Consider the following 21,718-nt stretch of genomic DNA (forward strand, 5'->3'; position numbering starts at 1 on the left):
CAGTGGGTCGCGTTTCCGATCCGGTGGTAGATTCTGCGAAGCACGGCTCTTGCTAGGGTTCGTGTTAGCAACGTCATCAGGTTTGAGCCCCGTGAGCTCACCTACAAACGTTAGGGTTACGCTGAAATAGCCCCTAAGGCTATCAGCTTAGGTAGGAAAAAAAAAAAGCGTTGTGTCTGATACGTTAATCGGCTCTGATGGACTCAAGTAACATCATCAATTGACTCGAACTGCATGCTCTATTGCCTAGTTTTGTTTGTTTGCTGACGAGGCGACCGTCTCCATCTTTTCCATGTCTAAACATTTTTTTTATTGCTTAGATGGGTGGATTTGTTCACAGCCCACCTGTTGTTAAGTGGTTACTGGAGCCCATAAACACCTACAGCGTAAATGCGCCACCCATCTTGAGATATAAGTTCTAAGGTCTCAAGTATAGTTACAACGGCTGCCCCACCCTTCAAACCGTAACGCATTACTGCTTCACGGCAGAGATAGGCAGGGTGGTGGTACTCTGAAGAGGTCCTACCACCAGTAAATTAATTGTATTAAATTAATAATTACACGTATAATTATTTATTCCTTTGTTTTTTTTTTTTTGTGTTAGCGGTCGTTGCGGCACGCCCCGTCTCGGTCACCTGTCGGAAGGCGCACTTGCGTGTACAATTACAAGTCGTTGCTAAATGTTAGAGTTATCGGGGAATCGCGCGCAGCAGATGCGCGACTGACTCGCGATCTATCAGCAGTCTCCGTATAAGGCTCGGCAAAATAACCGCTGGTTTTGTGTTAAAAACATGTACATTACTATTAAAATGAATTAATAATTATCAATTAAGGTTATAGTTTAGAATTTAAAGTTTCTGATTCGGTATTCGCGAGTTAATTTTAAATCTACTTATCACCTTAAATTTTGTATATTCGATATGCTTAATTTTATTACCGGTAACACTCCGATAACACTATTATAAAATACCGGGTTTAATAGGGGTATAAAATACTGTAACTATACCTTAGAACTCATATCTCAAGTTGGGTGGCGCACTTAACACCAAGTGGGCTGTGAGCTCGTCCACCTATTTAAGCAATAAAAAAAACACGGTTTCACTCTAACGAAAAGAAAAATTTCCCAAAACTCTCTTATAACAAGGTAGGTATTCTACAAAACAATAACGAGATTTTTGTTTAAAATTACGTAGAGAATTACATTATGCACTATGAACATACAATATATAGTAATAACCGAAATTCTACTTCTTATTTTTTATGTATAAAAATACACGTAAGCATATTTGAGGTGTTTCATTCAGAAAAAAATACTTTTTCGTTGCCTTCTAGTCTAGTAGTCATATAACGCGATTTCGCACAGCACGGGACTTTGTAGGAACATATCTACCGCGTTATAGGAGGATTAAGGCAGTTCTTTTTGACGTTCAACAAGTATATGTACTTTCATTTATGTTGAATAAAAAAAAATTTATTTGATTTTGATTTGATTTGATTAAGCGGTAGGCAGCGGCTTGGCTCTTGGCATTGCTGTCAGTCAATGGGCGACGGTAGCCACTCACCATTAGGTGGGCCATATGCTCGTCTACCTACAAGGGCAATAAAAGAAGAAGAAAAAACGATTACCTGTATAACAGTTTCAAAGTAAACATTTTTGAGTAAAGCCAGTAAATAGCGTGACCAACAGCAGTTGTTTTTTTTTTTCTTATTGTTATATGTATAAAATATGACGAATAAATACAAACTGCCCGTGCTCCGTCTGTCGTGAGTTAATGACTAAAACCTTATCTTAAGTGCCAGCTACAACTGCACAAAATTTTGTTCCGTCAAATAAATGATATGATATTCTGAGACGGGTAAGCGTGCTGACGACTCGTGCGATGCTAAGCCGGTACCAAACATATGATGAATCATACCTTTCAATATATGGTCTAAAGCAGACAATCATGATCGATCACATTACAGTAGAGCTAATTTGAAGGCAGATAAAGACGACATCGTAGGCTTAAGGAACAGGGCAAGACTATGCCATTGTGCAAATTTTAAAAACTGGTAACAATTTTTCGAAAATAGAATATAATTGCACCATAATATGTAACCAGTTGTTATTAGGCACATAGAGTATACATTTTTTTATTACTTAGATGGGTGGACGAGCTCACAGCCCACCTGTAGGTAAGTGGTTACTGGTTACATAGACATCTACAACGTAAATGCGCCACCCACTTTGAGATTATAGTTACAACGACTGCCCCGCCCTTCAAACCGAAACGCATTACTGCTTCACGGCAGAAATAGGCAGGCTAATGGTACCTACCCGTTCGGACTCACAAGAGTTCCTACCACCAGTAAATACATAAATTCGGTATTCATTATAGCAACTATTACGTTTGTATGAAAGCAGTTGAAACGTAAATATTAGGTAGTATACACATTAGACTCACAAGCCAACCTTCATTTAAACGTGAAGTAATCATGTAATCACGCATTACGTCATTGCATTCGGAGACGCGGGTCAGTGCATTCCTCGTGACGAATATGTAACAATGACACATCGTAACGTGCGTCTGAAACGACGTAGTTTGACAGACCCACTACTACTCGTTTGGTACAAGATGTGTACTTACAGCGGAAATATACATGTACGTATAGAGATAATTGATTGTAATTCTCTCTGAAAACAATTAATTCGCCATTAGTAATCGCTGTTAAAATATTTAGTTAAATTTAAAATGGATTATCGACAATCCTTTTCTCATAGATCGTTTGGAACTTTTGGGTCTACTGAAGGACATCAGTTCTATTTGTTTTGTACCGTATGTTCCATGGGGAGTGCTCTTAGAAATTATTGGATATATCCCATAGACACACTCCACTGAGTTTCTCGCCGGATCTTCTCAGTGGGTCGCGTTTCCGATCCGGTGGTAGATTCTATGAAGCACCGCTCTTGCTAGGGCCAGTGTTAACAACGCCTCCATACGTTAACATAGCCTCTCAAGGCTATTAGCTTAGGTAAGAGAACAAAAAGGAGATGTTTGGATCATCTTGTTTTTACCCCGTCTTACCCGCCACTATCTGCAGATAGGAACAGATGGCGGTGCATTATAAAAAACAAACTGTTTCAAGGCCATGACCACGACCCTCAGTAATAAGGAAACCGACGCAAGGAGGAGGAGGAGACCCGCCACTAGTGCTGAAATCAGTTGCGTTTTCAGGGATCTTTTTTTCATACATAACCACCGACTATAGAACTAACTTCCCTCCACGGCGTTTCCTGAGCTCTATTATATGTCCTATTTCAAATGAATTAACAAAAAACGTTTCGTTCCAGAATTGACCTTCGAAGTTGTAGTCTTCACCTACCCATCCGGTCATCGCTGGAATAGCCTCTTAGGCTATCATTGGGTAGGTAGGTTTTTATTATTATTATTATTATTATTTATTAACGCCTTTTGAAGAACAACCGCCAGACCTGGAAGTGCATTGCCTGGAGGGCGGTTGTCGGGAGCATGGGCGACTTAACAGGTCCTACTGCACATACAGCGTCAACGCAACCACGACCACTCTGACAAGAGTGTCCGACTGAGAAGAAGGATTTGAAGAACAATTAAGTAAGGGCTTCAAAGTCATTCGATAACTTAAAGTTACAACGATTGACCAAAACACTAGCCTTTAATGTCTAACAAAATTCACTTCACTCTAAATGATAACAAGTTTCGGAAGATATGTATTTATAATTTAAAAATGTTTCATGGAAAACGGATTATTAGGTCGGGAGGAAATTGTCAGAAGCCACATCTCACCGGAGCGATGTTGCGGCAACGTCAGAGTCGAATTCGAAAATACATAATTGAACCAGGTATTACGTACGAGGAGGAAATTATACGGAACTCTCACATATTTGCGTAGGTACATGTTTATGTTGTGTGGAAACGATATCCTGACGATGTGATTAAATTTTTATTTATTTTATTGCCCTTGTAGGCAGACGAGCATACCCACCTGATGGTGAGTGGTTACCGTCGCCCATGGACTTCAGCAATGCCAGGGGCAGAGCCAAGCGAAATTATATTAAAAATATTAAATTATATTAATAATATTCTAGCAAGCGCGGTATTGTTGTTCAAATCGCTTGAAATTCGTCTCTTGCACCAACCACAAGCGGTCCCAGGGCGCTGCACCACACTCTCAACGTACATTAGTCATCGGTCAAGTGGTCCTGGGGGGAGGAATACTATCTCATTCTTACAATGAATAGGACTCGTTGTAAGGGAGGGTGCATTAGACAAGAGGGAGATTAAACGAATTTCGGACAAGAAAAACCATTTAAAAATTATATCCTCGGATGACAGAATAAAATAGATATTGTACATTTCAAATCTGTGGTAAAGTTGAAATTAATGAATTACTTTTTTTACTACTTTGATCGGTGGACGAAGTCACGACCCACCTGATGTTAAGTTGTTACCGGAGCCAACAGACATTCAGAACGCAAACGCCGCCACCCACCTTGAGGCATGAGTTCTAAGTTCTCAGTTTTTACAGTACAACGGCTGCCCCACCCTTCAAGCTGAAACGCATTACCGCTTCACGGCAGAAATAGGCAGGATGGTGGTATCTATCCGTGTGGACTCATAAGACTTCCTACCGTCAGTAATTATGCAAATTATAATTTTGCGGGTTTGATTTTTATGACACAATGTTATTCCTTCACCGTGGAAGTCAATCGTGAACATTTGTTATGTACGTATTTCATTAGAAAAGTTGGTACCGATACGATTGCACCGGGCGTCTTATCCTTTAAGCCACGACGACTTCAAAACTCTAACGTCATTTCTCGAATATTAACAGAATCAAGCATTATATTATAAACTTGTTATCCATTAATACGTCACGGAGAACGACTATTGTAATATTACAGTCATGGATTTCATTGTTATTAAAAGAATGAGATGTTGTTTTGACTAGAATTTAGAACATTTGGGGTAAGCGGCGTGACGCCGGTAGATAAAGGCCCCACGTGGACAGAGTCGGGATTCCTTTTTGTTGTCAAGATTACTATTTAAAGAACACATTTCCAATAATAATTATATGATATTGAATTTTATTAAAATGAACCCGGTTCTACTGAATACGGACGACGCCGGACGTTGTACTTTATACATATATACTACACATAGTTCTTCTTCTAGTCCTGCTCCCACATTACGTAGAGTCGCATGACCTCTCTTCCTACTCTAGCCTGTTATACGTCATCTATGTACTCCCATATCCTCTTTCAGGCAGTTCATCCAAGTCTTTTTGGGATGACCCTTCTTCACGTGACCGTTTACTTTCATACCAGGGGTCTTTTTAGCCGCATAACTTTCCACTCTTAATTTTCTCTGTCATAAGGACTACTTTCAGATCTTCCCTTCCTACATAAGAACTAAGTAATTTCTAATTTCTTCCATTCTTGTGTTCACACGTCCATCTTAACTTAACTTTCGTATATGATAAATTTCGTGGAGAATGACAAAGAGTTTAACGGTCTCGAAAGCGTAAAAGTTAAATCAATTTTGGATGCGGTTGGAACAGCGCCTCTAGCGGCAAACGTAGGCAAACCTTCCGAGCAAAATTTGAGTTAACTTTTACGCTATCGAGAACGTGAAAAAACTCGCACTAAGCACACTGTATGCGCTCATCGCGGCTAACCTTGGAAACTTGTCAGAAAATAAATATCATTTTTAAATAAGTACGATAAAATTGCTACCACGCACAGACGGGTACAACGATGCCTGTTTCTGCGATGAAACATCTGAGTCTTTTAAACACATGCGAGACAGGAATACAGTGTCCACAGACCCCCAAAATTTCAGATATATTTAGTGATGACTACTATTTTCTTTTTTCTTTTTTTATTGCTTAGATGGATGGACGAGCTCACAGCCCACCTGGTGTTAAGTGGTGACTGGAGCCCATAGACATCTACGACGTAAATGCGCCACCCACCTCGAGATATAAGTTCTAAGGCCTCAGTATAGTTACAACGGCTACCCCACCCTTCGAACCGAAATGCAGTACTGCTTCACGGCGGAAATAGGCGGGGTGGTGGTACCTACCCGTGCGGACTCACAAGAGGTCCTACCACCAGTGATTACGCAAATTATAATTTTGCGGGTTTGGTTTTTATTACACGATGTTATTCCTTCACCGTGGAAGTCAATCTACAGACAATTTAATCCAGACCCAGTACTGTACAATTACTGAGTTGGACTACTTCGGCTAATGTTCAGCTACCAGCCAAACTACGCAGCCAATTAATGATGATCTCATATAATATGAACTAAATACCTAGTACCTAACTGTGGTCTGTGTCATTCTATCGGTTATTAATTGTAAACTGATCCGTTTCCGGTATCATTTGTTTGATAAATTAAAGCTGATTATTCATAGTTTAATTGTGTAATTTTCTTGGAAATTCCGAAACAATTGTCTTTAGCCCACTGACTCGGTGGTGCAGTACATAGCGCCCCAAACACCTGAGTCGCGGGTCGTGGGTTCGATTCCCATATCGATCAAATATTCGTTTGATGCACAGGTTTCTTTTATGGGTGTTTAATATCTATATATGTACCGATTTAAACGTATATAAGTACAACATTTAACCTGACCCTAAACTAGCCAAAAAAAAACCCCACCCATTCTTTGATAACCTAAGGGGATATTCCAGATACACTGTGATTCGTAGGTGAGTTTACGGAGCTAAGCCTGAGAGAAGGTACCGACACTGGCCGTAGCAAGAGCGGCGCTTCGCAGAATCTTTGCGCACTGAGTCCGTCGACGAGCACGGAACGAAGGAAACATTTAGCATGGGAGTGAGTTTTTTTCCCCTTGTCGAATAGCAAAGGACTAAAGGATCCCTATATTAATAGAGTGGATCTTAAAGATAAGCTAATAGAACGATCAGATAGTCGAGAAGCCCAAATATATTCTAAAGTTACAAATGTCGCAAAACCCACCCGACATTAACCATCAAAGATTGTAATTGTTAATATACTGGCTTATGTTTATGGAGTGCATTGGAAAAAGTTTGTTATAAATATTTAACAAGGACGAACAGAAGCTTCACTCATACAATCGAAACCAGTAGCATTTACAATCTGCGCGCGGTGTGAGTCCGCACGGTAGTTACCACCGCCCTGTCTATTTCACTTCGACTTCATTGCGACTTCATTTGCATTTCCAAGTAAGCTGCTAAAGTGGTATCCTCATCATTAAGCCATAACTTTACAAAAGAAAACAGGGGTTTTTTCTGTGAGGCATTCACGCCAAGGTGTCTACTTGTTTTTGGCCTCCCATAAGCAACCATAAACAAAAAGTGGACCGTGAATTCGTCCGCCCAAATCCATTCATTCAACTTTCTTTCGCATTACCCGCTTTAAGTGAATAATATTAAAACCAATTAACAAAACTTCTCGGATTGTAATAGGTCACTGCATGATGTCACTAAGTGACAATATACGATATGGCGATGAAAAGTCATTCATTGAATGTTCACACAATCGCAAAACCGCTATGTGGGTAGAGTAAAGATAAGATATTATTGTTTATGTACGCAGTTCTAAGCTATAATAGAACCACTCAGTTCCGATAGAACTTATGAATTGTTTACGCAAGCAGACGGGAAATTGATTACTTTTTCTAATGAAATAAGGTCGGTTGTATCAGTATCAACGGGGCCTTATAATGATTAGCTCGTGTACTAGTATATTTTTATTGTAACAGGTCGTTCTGAGCGCTGGAAGTCAGTATTTGAAAACCAATCCCCAAAATGAGACAAACAATTCGGATCTTGACGAATTTTATATCCTCCTCTAACGATCGCTTTAGACAAAGAAAGAGTTACCTACAGAACACGAACGATAACGTCAGCCAGAACTAAGAATCTAGAAGTTATCTTTGAGGGGTAGTGTTGCTACAGTCCAAGCAAAATCAGCGAAGCTTGGATCACTTAAATCATATTTTCTGAACAAGACGTACTACATCCGAACATTCTGTCGGTTAAAAATATCTTCTTCGCAGTAAGTGACAACACTAAAGGTTTCCTACCACAACTGAACAGTACTAAGAACAAGGGCAGAACAAGTCATGCCCACCATACTCTACTCTTCTTCTTCTTCCCAGCGTTTTCCCGCTCTAGAGCCAAGATCTGCTTTCCTACTTAAACTTCTCCTCTACTCCTCCACCTTCTCCTCCTCCACTTTACCCGGTTTTTGGCATACTTCTGGGTGAGGTGATCCTCCACCTCCAGCCATACTCTCCGTCAAACTCCATATCCGTCTTTACCACATACAATCAGCGCTTCTTGGGCCTAATAAGTCACTCAGTTGCTAAAATACATGCTACATAGGAAATCATTTTTACGAAATTCTGTTTTGAAATAGTTTCCGCGAATACGCTGCCTTTCATCGCTTGGCAAGGGTCACTAATCTACATTTTCATAATATTACATTCTAATTTAACTTCAGAGACCCAAATTATAGAAGAAATGAAACACATTCATAATAACATTACTTGTACCCGACACCAATTCCTACTCGATGCTTAAACATCCCTCAAATATAAAGTTCAAAGGGATTGTGATTGGTTGAGTATTTAAAAAATAAAAATTTCGTCCCTTATAATTTCAATAGAAGAAAGAAAATGTTATGATAAAGATATTTATATTTTTTTTCGTATTTTAAACTAAACAGACGTGCGGTACCCTCGACATCTGAAAGGTTACTGAAATAGAAATTTGAATTTAGAACGAAGCTCTGACTCCGAGGTCCCGATCCCGAAGTTTCTGGGTTCACCGCACATGCGCATAACAAACCCCGCACGTCATAAAATGCAAGTCAATTTCTCCTTTATTTCGTACGCAATAAGAAATGTAAATTCCGTAAATTGTAGTTCGGAGCCCGATTTCTTTGCTAAAAATTTTTGAACCTTATAACAGTAACTTAAAGTCATACTTTTAATCAACAAAATGTAGTAACTTATTAAGCGACAGTACGTTTCCCGTTGGTTAACTTCGCCAATCTAATTTCAACCCAATTCGCTGGTGATCAAAGAAGTTAAATTCGAAAATTTCGTGTATATTTTGTTTTGTTCTGTAAGATCTCTTTATGGCGTTTGTGGGTGGCACATGAAAGTTTTGATGGTTTGATCGTAAGTGTGCGATAGCTGATGAATATCAACAGATATTTTAGAACGCGTAATTCAGAATGTCTGATCGTCGTCTTATTATGTCCATTGTCGGTACCATTCGACACGGGACGTGAAACTAGCAATAAAAAATAAAATAAAAAAAAAGAATAACGGGACTTCGATGTAAATTCGTAAATAAAAAAATAATTATTTTTTTTATTGCTTAGATGGGTGAACGAGCTCACGAACCACCTGATGGTGAGTGGTTACCGTCGCCCATGGACTTCAGAAATGCCAGGGGCAGAGCCAAGCCGCTGCCTACCGCTTAATACTCTCCACAAGCCTCGTTTGAAGAAGGACATGTCATAGCGCTCGGGAAACACCGTGGAGGGGAACTCATTCCATAGCCGGATGGTACGTGGCAACGTTCTCTTTTGAGGCTCCATTGCGATCGCACACATCCATTAAGTGATTACCGGAGCTTATCCTCCTTGCGTCGTATTCCTCATTGCTGAGGGTCGTGACCACCCTTTTGTATCACCTTCGCACGCACGATTTTTCTCCATCCATTCTTGTCTCTGGCGGTGTGGAGGGCGTTGTGAAATGTGGAATCAAGAGCGGTGCGGATCTGGTCGGACCAACGTATTGGGCTGCGCCCCCGAGGTCTTTTCCCATCTATCTTACCAGTCACGATGAGCCTCTCGAGATTGCTACCATCCTTCCGTGCGATGTGACCAAAGTATTCAAGGACTCTACGAAGACACTCGGATGACAGCCGCGAGGAGATTTTGAGTTCTTGCAAGATTGATACGTTGGTCCGAAATGCTGTCCACGGAATACGCAGCATCTTTCTCCAGCACCACATCTCAAAGGCGTCAATGCGTCTGCGGTCTGCAGATTTCAGTGACCAGGTCTCAGCGCCATACGAAAAAATCGAGAAAACTAGAGTCCGTACCAGTTTGGTTTTGGTCTTTACGGATATGTTGCGATCTCTCCAGATTTTTCCGAGCTGAGTCATGGCACTCTTAGCCATACCAATTCTTCGGCGCACTTCCTTCTCGCACGAGCCATTGTTACTAATGTTGGAGCCCAGGTAGTTAAAATTGTCCACTATTTCTAGGTCTAATGCGCCAGTGAGTTCCAATTTTCCAGACCTATCCACCACCATGACTTTGGTTTTGGACCTGTTTATGGAAAGTCCCATCTCCTTGCTTATCCGCTCCATTCGGTCCAGAAGCGCAACCATTTCCGACTCATTCGCTGCAAGAAGAGTAGTATCATCGGCGTATCGAAGGTTGGTGATTTTCACGCCACCAACTGTAATGCCACCGTCCCAATTCTCGCAGGTCCGTCTCATTATGTGCTCCCCATAGGCGTTGAAAAGAATGGGCGATAAAATACAACCTTGGCGTACTCCTTTGTGAAATTTAAAAGGTTTCGAGGTTGTTCTATCGACTCTTACGACTGCCTGACTTGAGCCATACAAGTTGCGAAGTAAGGCGATGAGATGATTTGGTACCCCAAGTTCTTGTAGAACCTTCCATAAACAACTCCAGTTGACACAGTCGAACGCCTTGCTATAGTCGACGAAACACATTATCACTGGCGTGTCAAACTCATATGCTTTCTCAACAATCTGCCTGATGTTGAGAATCTGTGCACGAGTACCCTTGCCCTTCACGAAACCCGCTTGCTCTTGCGGAATTTGCCAATCAAGGTAGTAACGGATGCGGTTGTTGAGGATGTGAAGCAAGATTTTACTTGCATGTGAGATGAGAGACAAGGTTCGATAATTGTCGCAATTCTTGGTTGATCCTTTCTTGTGTAGCGGAAGAATAATGGATTCCAACCAATCCCGCGGCCAATCACCGTGTTGCCATATATGTGAGCAGATCTTATATAGAGTCATAACACCCAAGTCACCCATAGCATAAAGCACCTCCGCTGTAATCCGATCGCTTCCAGGAGCCTTATTCTTCTTAAGAGATTCCAGTGCGGTGGATATTTCGGAAGGTAAAATCATGGGTTCCAGTTCTAGATCCTTCCATTCAGGATTAATCCCGGATGTCGAGTGGGAATCTGTATACAATTGCTCACAGTATGCCCGCCATCTCTCGGCAATGCGGTCGAACTCGTGTAGTACAGTTCCGTCGGCATCTCTTATGACCCACGATTTAGCCTTGAACTGCCTGGAAAGGACTCTAACTTTCTTAAAAAGGTCTGCAGTCTGCAACTTGTTCGAGAAACGCTCAATGTCACGGCAAATACCCTCAACAAAGTGGTTCTTGTCAAGGCGACAACTGACCCGAATAGCTCTGCTAAGTTCGGAGTATTTAACTTTTGCACCATCTTGCAAACCGCTAGTTTTTAAGTCTTTTCTGCGTTGAATAAGCTCCCACGAATGATCGGAGATCCAGCATTTTTTCTTCGGTTCTGGCTTTTTCTTTTTAGCGATCTGGTCCAGCGCATCGTTGATATGACCTTTCAAGTGTTTCCACTGTGTATCAGCGTTAGCGTGAATGTGTGCTGGAGAATCCTTCAAGATCGCCTCTAATGCCTCTCGGAAGATTGGTTGTTCGGAAGGATCCAAACTATTGGGTTTTGGTGGTTGACGTCTGGGCGCCTTTAAACGCAGCGAGAAGTTAGCTACGAGCAGGTTATGGTCGGAGCCGCACTCTGCGCCGGGAAAGGTCTTCACGTTAGATACTGAGGATCTCCAGCGGCCATCTAGAATGATGTAGTCGATTTGATTTCTGTACCTGTCGCCTGGAGATCTCCACGTGTACAAGCGTCTTGGATGATGTTGGAAGTACGTGTTCATAATACTGAGATTTCTTTCAATGCAGAACTCGATCAGTTTTTCACCCCGTTCATTCCTAATGCCAAGTCCAAATTTTCCAACTGTGCTCCTGATATGATTATCATCCAGTGTACTGCCAACTTTGGCATTCCAATCACCAAGAATTATCTTAATTTCCCGACTAGGTATAGAATTCAGTATTTCCTCCAGTTTTCCATAGAAGTCCACAATTAACTCATCCTGAGCTTGTGCCGTCGGTGCGTATATCTGTATTACATTCAGCACACATGGATTAGTATTCAGTTTCATTGTCAAGATTCTATCAGACACCGGATTATAACCGAGGACATATTTGTTTAAGTGTGGCGGCAATATGATTCCGACTCCACTCAAACTTGAATCTTCACAGCCTGAGAAGTACATGGTGTTCCCTGTCACAGTGGTGAAGTGGCCATTACCACGCATGTGAGTTTCACTGATGCCTAGTATGGAGATGTCATGAGATTCCATTTCCTTTTCCACGATTGTCAGCTTACCCGCCTCCAGCAGACCTCGGACGTTCCAAGCGCCAATACGATGACTCAATCGTATAGAGGTTTTCTCGCTTTTAGAAGCTGCAGTACCGACAGTAGTATCTCCTCCTTCTGAGGCCTGTCGATTTACCCCAGGGGAAGCTTCGGTTGCCAATTTCACACCATCCAGCCCGGATACTGGGTGGCGCCGATGGTTAGTCGGGTCGCCCAACAAATTCACTCTCGTTGTTACTGATTCCATAAGGGGGTTTTCTTGGGAAGGTAATCGCGGTGGGTTCCCACGTCCTTCCGCGTCAGACTTTTAGAGGGTATTTAGGTCCTCACGGTTACTGATTACCGCCCCGAGACGCTAGGGCCGCTCAGGGATGTCGGGTTAGTTACCGCCGCCCGATATTCGGCGTTGACTGTTTTGCGGTATGGGTAGGTTTCGTCCACACCAACCCTCCTCCTTTCTCATTCGGGCTTGGGACCGACAACGGCGGAGCTTATAGACATCTACAATGTAAATGCCGCCACCCACCTTGAGATATGGGTTCTATCTCAGTATAGTTACAACGGCTGCCCCACCCTTCAAACCGAAACGTATTACTGCTTCACAGCAGAAAATAGGCAGGATGGTGGTACCTACCCGTGCGGACTCACAAGACGTCCTACCACCAGTAATTACGAAAATAATAATTTTGCAGGTTTGATTTTTATTACACGATGTTATTCCTTCACCGTGGAAGTCAATTGCGAACATTTGTTGAGTACGTATTTCATTAGAAAAATTGGTACCCGCCTGCGGGATTCGAACACCGGTGCATCGCTACATACGAATGCACCGGACGTCTTATCTTTTAGGCCACACGACGACTTCAAACATACACGTTGTTGAAATCAAACTCAATGAAAACTCATGAGTGGATTCGACTGGCAATTGTTCCGGTGTACATCCTCTAGTTCATCAGACCAGCTCTGTAGTGGCGTATTGTTATACTGTCATAGTAATCGATAATATTCTATTACACATACACGGGTTGATAGTGAGCGCGTGTAACACACATATCAAACAACGAGGCTGTTGTTATTTAATTTCCTCGTCGAGTTTTAGAAAAATCTTTTTTTTTATTGTATAGATAGGTGGACGAGCTCACAGCTCACCTGGTGTTAAGTGGTTACTGGAGCCCATAGACATCTACAACGTAAATGCGCCACCCACCTTTTGATATAAGTTCTAAGGTCTCAAGTATAGTTACAACGGCTGCCACACCCTTCAAACCGAAACGCATAACTGCTTCACGGCAGAAATAGGCAGGGTGTTGGTACCCACCCACGCGGACTCACAAGAGGTCCTACCACCAGTAAAGTCATTAAAATGAGTCAGTCTGAAACAGAATAATGCGTGTGTCTTATAAAAACCATTTCCGTGCGCCATTTTTTTTCTTTATTAAGTTCACACGCTCTACACATGGTAAGCAGACTTGTGAGTCCGTACGGGTGGGTACCATCAGCCTGGCTATTTTATGCCGTGAAGCAGTATTGCCTTTCGTTTTGAAGGATGGGGCAGTTGTCGTACTATAAAACTGTGACTTAGAACTCATGTCTCAAAGTGATGTCCATGAGCTCCGATAACCACTTAAAAGCAGACAGCTTCCTCACCGTACAATTATATGTTACGTATGCATGTAAGTCTACAAATGCTTCCAATTTCGAAGCCTTCAAAACGTTAATACTTCAAGAAGAACATGACGTCACAAGTCCACATTCCAGTGGTAGAGCGCATGAATGAAACACGTCATATTAAATGTATTAGCGTTAATGTGTAAGTAAACGAGTGGCGACAAACAGGAAGTCGTCGGAGAAACTCGAAAATGTTTGACGTAGACTCCGACTGAGCAGACATGTAATAAACGAATCGCGCGAAATGATATCTTATGAAATGAGATATAGAAAATAAATAGTTATTAAAACACTAAAAATACATCCACAAAAAGCTGGAAGAATCATCTCCAAACTAATTTTTTTTTTTTCTTTTTTTTTTTAGCCATTCTTAACCTTAATACTAAATTGTGTATTTATATATTATTGCTTTACATGTATATTATATTGTGTGTAATTATGTCTATGTATGTATTTTATTAGTTTATACATAGGTATATTAAATTGTAATATGTTTATTTATGCATAAAAGTCAGATGTAATCTACATAAGTACCTATATTTAACATTATGTGTATTCTATAATACAGAGATGTTACTCTAAGGAAGATTTTTGTTTTGATTTTGTTCTTTTTTTGTTTTTTGTTGTTGTTTGTTATTCTTTTGTTAATGCACCTACCATGCATTATCTCTGCACCACCCTATGGTCGACTGGCAGAGAATGCCCATGGCATTAAGTCCGCCTGTGTACAACTTTTGTTTTGTGCATAAAGTATAAATAAATAAATAAATAAATAAAAAACCCACACTTAATTGTGACCCTGGCCAGATCAGAGTTGCTTCGGCCACCGAGTCCGGGAACGCGAACCTCGTAGGAGGTTAGGCACCCGACCCGAAAAGAAAATGTCAAAGTAATAAAGTTATTGTATTGTCATCGTTTCGCGTGATGCGGGTAATTGTGAAACTTCCGTGAGCACATGACATGTCCAACCTAAAAATAATTTAAATGTCGGGGTTAGACTCGAAATAAGAACGCAATAAAGTAATTTCAAACTAGAAACGCGATGATCCAAGAGATTCGTGCGATCGCAATGGAACCTCAAAAGAGAATGCCTTCTTTCAAATGACTGTCTAGTCACCCCACTATCATAGACTAACTTTTGAAATTTCACACGTCATCCACAGATTAACTGACACTTGCCATGCGTTATTGTCTAATGAACGAATAAATACCAAGTCTACCCATAAACAATTACGATCGCACCGCCATCTCCGATTCGACCCAGTAAATTAACCTGACGTATCCAATCTAATAAATCAAAGCTATTTCCACTGATGTTCCGACATATATAAATTTTATATTTCAAAATATATTTTATCATATGAAAGTTCCAAATTTCGCATCACTCGATATGAGAATAATGGGCGTCTTCTCGAAGCAATGCAAAACAGAATGACAAAAGTCTACTTTGAATTATGTTACCGCCGACGAAGGGCACTGTGACAAAACCTTTTCACGCCTTTCTTGAGAATACTTTGAGATTCATTGATCAGTCGTGACGTTACTAGGAGAGGAAGCATTCATATTCATTTGGTCACAAGCGCCATCCAGACCGTACGTGCCAAACAAAGTAACCAACCACTCGGCCAAATAGAATAAATACTTCGATTTTTGAGGCTGACAGGCAAACTTCCGGTCTCGAATCAATGACCCCGAACCTACTATGAAGTTTTTTTTATGATAGTAGCTATAATGCAGTCAATAGCCATGGCCTTTATCAGCCATCGTTTCACTAAAGAACTTGTTGTTGAACTTAAGCGGTAAAAGCTCTATTTTTGGGTTTAGTGTCTAAATTAATAATTATGGTACGACCACATTTAATTAAACTCATCGCTAATTAGTGACGTCACAGATAAAAGAACCGCGGAGCATTGCAATCTGCGGATGTGAGTGAGATCATAGAGTGAGGGATAGAACGGCCATTTCTACGCGATTATACATGCGAGTGATATTGGCAGTGATGGTACCACGCTAAGCAGCACCACATGTAGGCTGTCACAATTCGATACCAAGCAAAGCAAACATATGTATAGCCTATATCTTGGACACATAGTTTTAGGTTTAATATATTCTGCCGATCATGAAAATTCAGCTCAGACTTTTTTCTCGGAAATAATACTAAGTCTGGCCGTTTGTTGCTTCAAGAGGTGAATGAATGCACAAGTCCAGTTGGAGTTAGGTGACGGCCGGAACCCATAAATATCACATTCCACCCATCTTGGGACAATCTCAGTTGTGTGGTATTGCTGTCCCACATATCCAACAAAAACGCATAACTGCTTCAAGGCAGGAAAGGTACCATTTGCCCTACCAGCCGGTTCACTTACTGCCCGATTCTCTTAGGTATATGTATAAATCATAAAAGAGCATAAGAGTGAGAAGGAAGAATGAACTTTGTATGCAGAACTGTTTTTAAAGCAGGTTTATTTTAAAATACAAAGCACTCGATGACCTAGCATGCGACCAAGGTCAAGCTAACGCGACGTTAACATCGCTTGGTAAGATCGCTCACCCTTTATGTCTGTCTGTACCCACCCCTATCTCTGATTTTCTGAGAAATTCCTTTTAAATGTAGAAATATGTCTGTCTAGAAGGCTCTGATCCAATATTTCGTAACATTATATGTAACGCCTAATTACTCATCTATTAACGTTTAATCTACGTCCGATATGCATACAATAGCGCTTGCGGCTCGCTGAGCTTGATGCCCCGATACAGATAAAGCTCAACATTAACATTCTACGTATATAGCGGTGTGGGTACTCATATGCATTATGTAATGGCCAGTTGTGGGAAAACAAGGGATTTGCAAGGCTTTTTACTGACGTCAATATGCACATCGGCTTTTAGGTACGTTACGAAGACTTGTATATTTTATTGGCCAAGCTAGGCAGATCTGTTCGGCTATTTTGGTGTGACGTGATTACTGGAATTGATAGCCATAATCTGAATGTCTCTGTCCGCTTTTGTTATTAGAAAGATTAGCTTAAACCACAATTAATTTTGGTGGGAGAGTTAGGATGGTGAGAGCAAGTCTTTAGTAGATAGTAGTATTTCCTATCGTTAGGTAAACCATTCTCAGAAACGGCCAATTCTGTTTTGAAAACCGGAATACAAGATAGTTTGAAGAAAGCAATAAGTAGATTGTTATCACTTTGAGAAGGCGGCACGACATGAGAACCCTCTTGTCGTGGCCGCTGGAAACTACATACCCGAACTTGTAGACTGAATGGTAAACAGTGGACGTATCCCAAAACACGTCATTTCGGATCCTCCCGATCCATTAACGGTGCTTTTAGGTACCACAAGCTCCGGTCACCGTCTTCGTCGAACCTCGCTCGACGAGCGAACTAACCCACAGATACAGCCCACTGAGTTTCTCGCCAGGTCTTCTCAGTGAGTCGCGTTTCCGATCCGGTGGTAGATTCTGCGAAGCACTGCTCTTGCTAGGGTCAGTGTTAGCATCATTCCGGTTCGAGCCCCGTGAGCTCACCTACTAATTAAGGTTACGCTGAAATAGCCTCTCAAGGCTATCAGTTTAGGTAGGGAAAAGAAAAAGAAAAGTGTTTTGGTATGGTAAAGTACAAGAGTGTCTTATAAATTAAATATTATGTTGATTTACTGTAACATCATGGCTTACGAAATTTTCCTCTTTAGTACAATACCAGACGGCAGCTGCGAAGGTAAACTAACATATCAACATGTACTCTTTCAAAATAGCCTTCATTCGGTTTTTTTAAACTACAGCAGGCGGTTAAATTTTATTGCCACATCGACTTTATATATATGGGGTTAAAGTTCAACTACATAGCATCGGGACAATTTAAAAATTAAAAAAAGTTGTCTACTAATATTTATTCCGTTGCGTTTTAGTTTTAAGGTCGCGACACCGAAGCAGGCGCCCCGCTGGGACCGGTTCTATGTACATCGTGAAACCAGTTATAGACCTATGAAAATATAGCAAAGAACGTATTAAGGCTACAGAATGAAGTCGTTCGGTAGATTTTGAAGGCGGAGAATTTTTAGAGGCTTACTATTAAAAAAAAACGGTATACATATTTTATCTTATCTCGTTAGAGTGACGACTCGCGGCGGGAGCCAGATATATAACAATAAAACCACATATTTTCACAACATGATATCTTATTTCGTGTACATTTATTCAAAATTCATCATCCAGCTCCCAATAAGCACCACTGCGCTTAGGAATATTAAGTTATGTCTAAATAGTGCGACTTATTCAGAGCGCCTGCACCGTCTTTACGGTTGTTTATGATTGCAAATCTATCGCATCGAAATTGCTTTACAAACTAATCTCCTTTAAGACAATCACCCCACGAGACCGCATCGATGACACAATGCAATGGTCATGATCGGGAACCAATCTTTTTTTTTTATTGTTTAGGTGGGTGGACTAGCTCACAGCCCACCTGATGTTAAGTGGTTACTGGAGCCCATGGACATCTACAACGTAAACGCGCCACTCACCTTGAGATATAAGGTCTCAGTATAGTTTGACCTATTCGAACAGAGTTCGTCTTCCAACGCTAAATCGTGAAAAAATAATGATGAAAAAATTCTCCGAAAACGAGAAACGGTACAGTGTTCTTTCGAAACTATAGTATTAAGATATGTGTTGTTCTTTTTTTGCTTCGTCCATTGTTCTTCTTGCACAAGTCGCAGACGCGTTTCTGCATCGAGGTGGCGACATTCACGTATTCACCACCAATACATAGGACCATCATTCCTGGTTTTGTTTCGACAGGAATCGGATAGTTGTATAGAAAAGCCAGGTAATAATTGTTCCACTAAGCCATAAATAAACGATACGCAGTCTACGCTGGGAGAAAGTTCGGAGCATCGGGCTTAGAAGCTATCATCGCTCCGATCATCGAGATAACTTCCATTATTAATACGACCTTCGGACAAGGACTTTCAGTTTGCAAGCGTTCAGTTAATGCATCATAACTAAGCATTCGATGTGATCGATTACGTCATCTAATGCATAAGATCAAGGTGACACACTATTGACTATTGCAAAACTGATAAACTGCAAATACTAAGTAGGTACAGTAATAGTTTTTTTTTTATTGCTTAGACGGGTGGACGAGCTCACAGCCCACCTGATGTTAAGTGGTTACTGGAGCCCATAGACATATACAACGTAAATGCGCTACCCATCTTCAAATATAAGTTCTAAGGTCTCAAGTACAGTTACAACGGCTGCCCCACCCTTCAAACCGAAACGCATTACTGCTTCACGGCAGAAATGGGCAGGGCGGTGGTGCCTACCCGCGTGGACTCACAAGAGGTCCCACCACCAGTAAAAAGTATCTTTATATGATTTAGCAACGTATTAATGGTCATTTCTTCGATATTTATTTGTGTTGTCGACGCCTTAAGTGAACTAATGCGACTAGAGCGCTGTTCTATAGTTTTTCCTGTAAAGAACTAGTTTGAACGGGTTTTAGTAAAATTTGGGCGTTCCCCGCGCGTCTTTACTTCATTTCGTATGGATGTATCTCAGAATAATATATATATTATATATACTTTAATAAAATGCTACTAAATTTCATCTCCGCTGAGTTTTTTTTTAATTTATTTTTTATAGCTTATATTTGTGGACGAGCTCACAGCCCACCTGGTGTTAAGTGGTTACTGGAGCCCATAGACATCTACAACGTAAATGCGCCACACACCTTGAGATATAAGTTCTAAAATCTCCGTATAGTTACAACAGCTGCCCCACCCGTCAAACCGAAACACATTACTGCTTCACGGCAGAAATAGGCGGGGTGGTGGTACATACCCGTGCGGACTCACAGGTCCTACCACCAGTAAGTTTAGTAAGTGAGATTATCGGACATTGGTTAAATTAATCATGTTATTGTTTTATATGTGTAATTTTGCTATCAGAGGTTCTTATTGGTCTGCCTATTTCGAAAACGTGGACAAACCATTAAAATTCATTTTCCATGAACCATCTTCGTATTTAGTAGGTACTTGCTGTTTGGTCGCTACCGGAGTCTAAAAGCATCAGTGCCGTACCCATTTCAAGATTTGGCTTCGAAAATGTACATAGTTTGTCTAATTCTTCAAACAGAACCGCATGATTAATTAATCTATACATATAAATAAAATTGAAGTGTCTGTTTGTAACATTGAAATAACCGCTTTTTACTACATGCATAAGAATATAATTATATACGGTAGGGACATACACCAAAATAACATTTTTTACAATTTTTGTCTGTCTGTCTGTTTGTTCCGGCTAATCTCTGGTACGGATGGACCGATTTTGACGAGACTTTCACTGATAGATAGCTTGATCTAAAGAGTATCTTAGGCTACTTTTTCTAGACTAGCTTCGCCCCGCGACGTCACCCGCGGTACGACAATAACCGAGGGTAACATCGCGGGACTCAGCTATCAATAATAAAATTTAATGTTTCCGAAGCGAAGCGAGGGCGGGTCGCTAGTAAATAAATAAAAACACTAACCCTAGCAAGAGCAGTTCCCCACTGATGTCAATTCTCACCAACCGTTGCTTTGAAGTTTAAGTTCCTATTATTAATCAAAAAGGTGAACTAAAAGGTAACTTAGAATAAATTTAAAACCAATCCTTAAGCCGTACCGAACTTGACAATCTTTTTTAATACGCTTTTATTAGCTTCAGACGTATGTATGTATTTTTCAGGATATTATCAAAATAACCCTTCTACTCATATCTGTTCATAAAATATTTGTAACTACTTATACCATGCACCCCACGCTTTTTTACAATTAAATAATTTTTTCGTACACTATTTTTAATTTAAATTTATTAAAATATATTTTCTATTTTTTAGTTGGATTTTCTATAAAAGCGTATTTTGTTAGTTTTTTTTTAAACTATTATTTATTGTGTAGGTAGACATATTAATCTAAAAATGACGTCTCTACGGAGATTAACACTTATACGACATTGTGACGTGGCGCCGGTCACTTGTGTTGTGACCGCCCGCGACCAAGAAAACTTTGAAGTAATCAAAGCGTCGGAAATTATAAAACATATTAATAAATCAACGACAACCGTAAAAACATCTTTAATTATAACAAATAAAGAAAATCTTAGTAAATGCTTTACTTTCATATTTTGATCGACTAGACGGCGGCACACGCCATGATTTATCGATTAGCAAGTCAACAGGCATTGTCAATGGACTATATTGTAGACGTCGATCTTGAGACATAAGGTTGGATTTTCATTCTCATTCAGCGAATAATAACGAGCTTTTCACTCTTAAAAGCTTAAAATATTATATTAAATAAAATAAATATTGAAGCTTAAAATCCGACTTATGCCCAACAAAAACAATAATAGTTATTGTACATAGTTAATATATCTACTCGTTTATGTTTGAAATAATGTGAATAGTCAGCTTTTTCCCTACCTATGCTGATAGCCTTGAGAGGCTATTTCAGCTTCACCCTAACGTGCGTAGGTGAGCTCACGGGGCTCAAACCGGAGTGT

General features: G+C 40.6%; 2 protein-coding genes across 4 annotated transcripts in view; both read right to left on the reverse strand.

The window, feature by feature from the left end:
- The window catches only part of LOC105842657 (protein winged eye), a 106,079-nt gene that overhangs the window by 71,929 nt on the left and 12,432 nt on the right, over positions 1–21,718 (reverse strand). The window lies entirely within an intron of this gene.
- Positions 8,217–12,745, reverse strand: LOC101743649 (LINE-1 reverse transcriptase homolog). Its single transcript, XM_038016985.1, has 2 exons — positions 10,127–12,745; positions 8,217–8,300 (listed from the first exon to the last, which is right to left on the reverse strand). The coding sequence occupies exons 1-2, from the start codon at positions 12,743–12,745 to the stop codon at positions 8,217–8,219; spliced, it is 2,703 nt and encodes a 900-aa protein (XP_037872913.1).

This window comes from Bombyx mori, chromosome 17 (assembly GCF_030269925.1).
Source record: "Bombyx mori chromosome 17, ASM3026992v2".
NCBI classification, from domain to species: Eukaryota; Metazoa; Arthropoda; class Insecta; order Lepidoptera; family Bombycidae; genus Bombyx; species Bombyx mori.

Coding starts and splice junctions, on each gene's coding strand:
- LOC101743649 (XM_038016985.1), bottom strand. CDS start 12,745: ATGGAATCAGTAACAACGAGAGTGAATTTGTTGGGCGACCCGACTAAC. Junction 8,301..10,126: donor TAAAGACCAAAACCAAACTG/GTACGGACTCTA, acceptor AGTTTGACGGAG/AGTATGGCTGGAGGTGGAGG.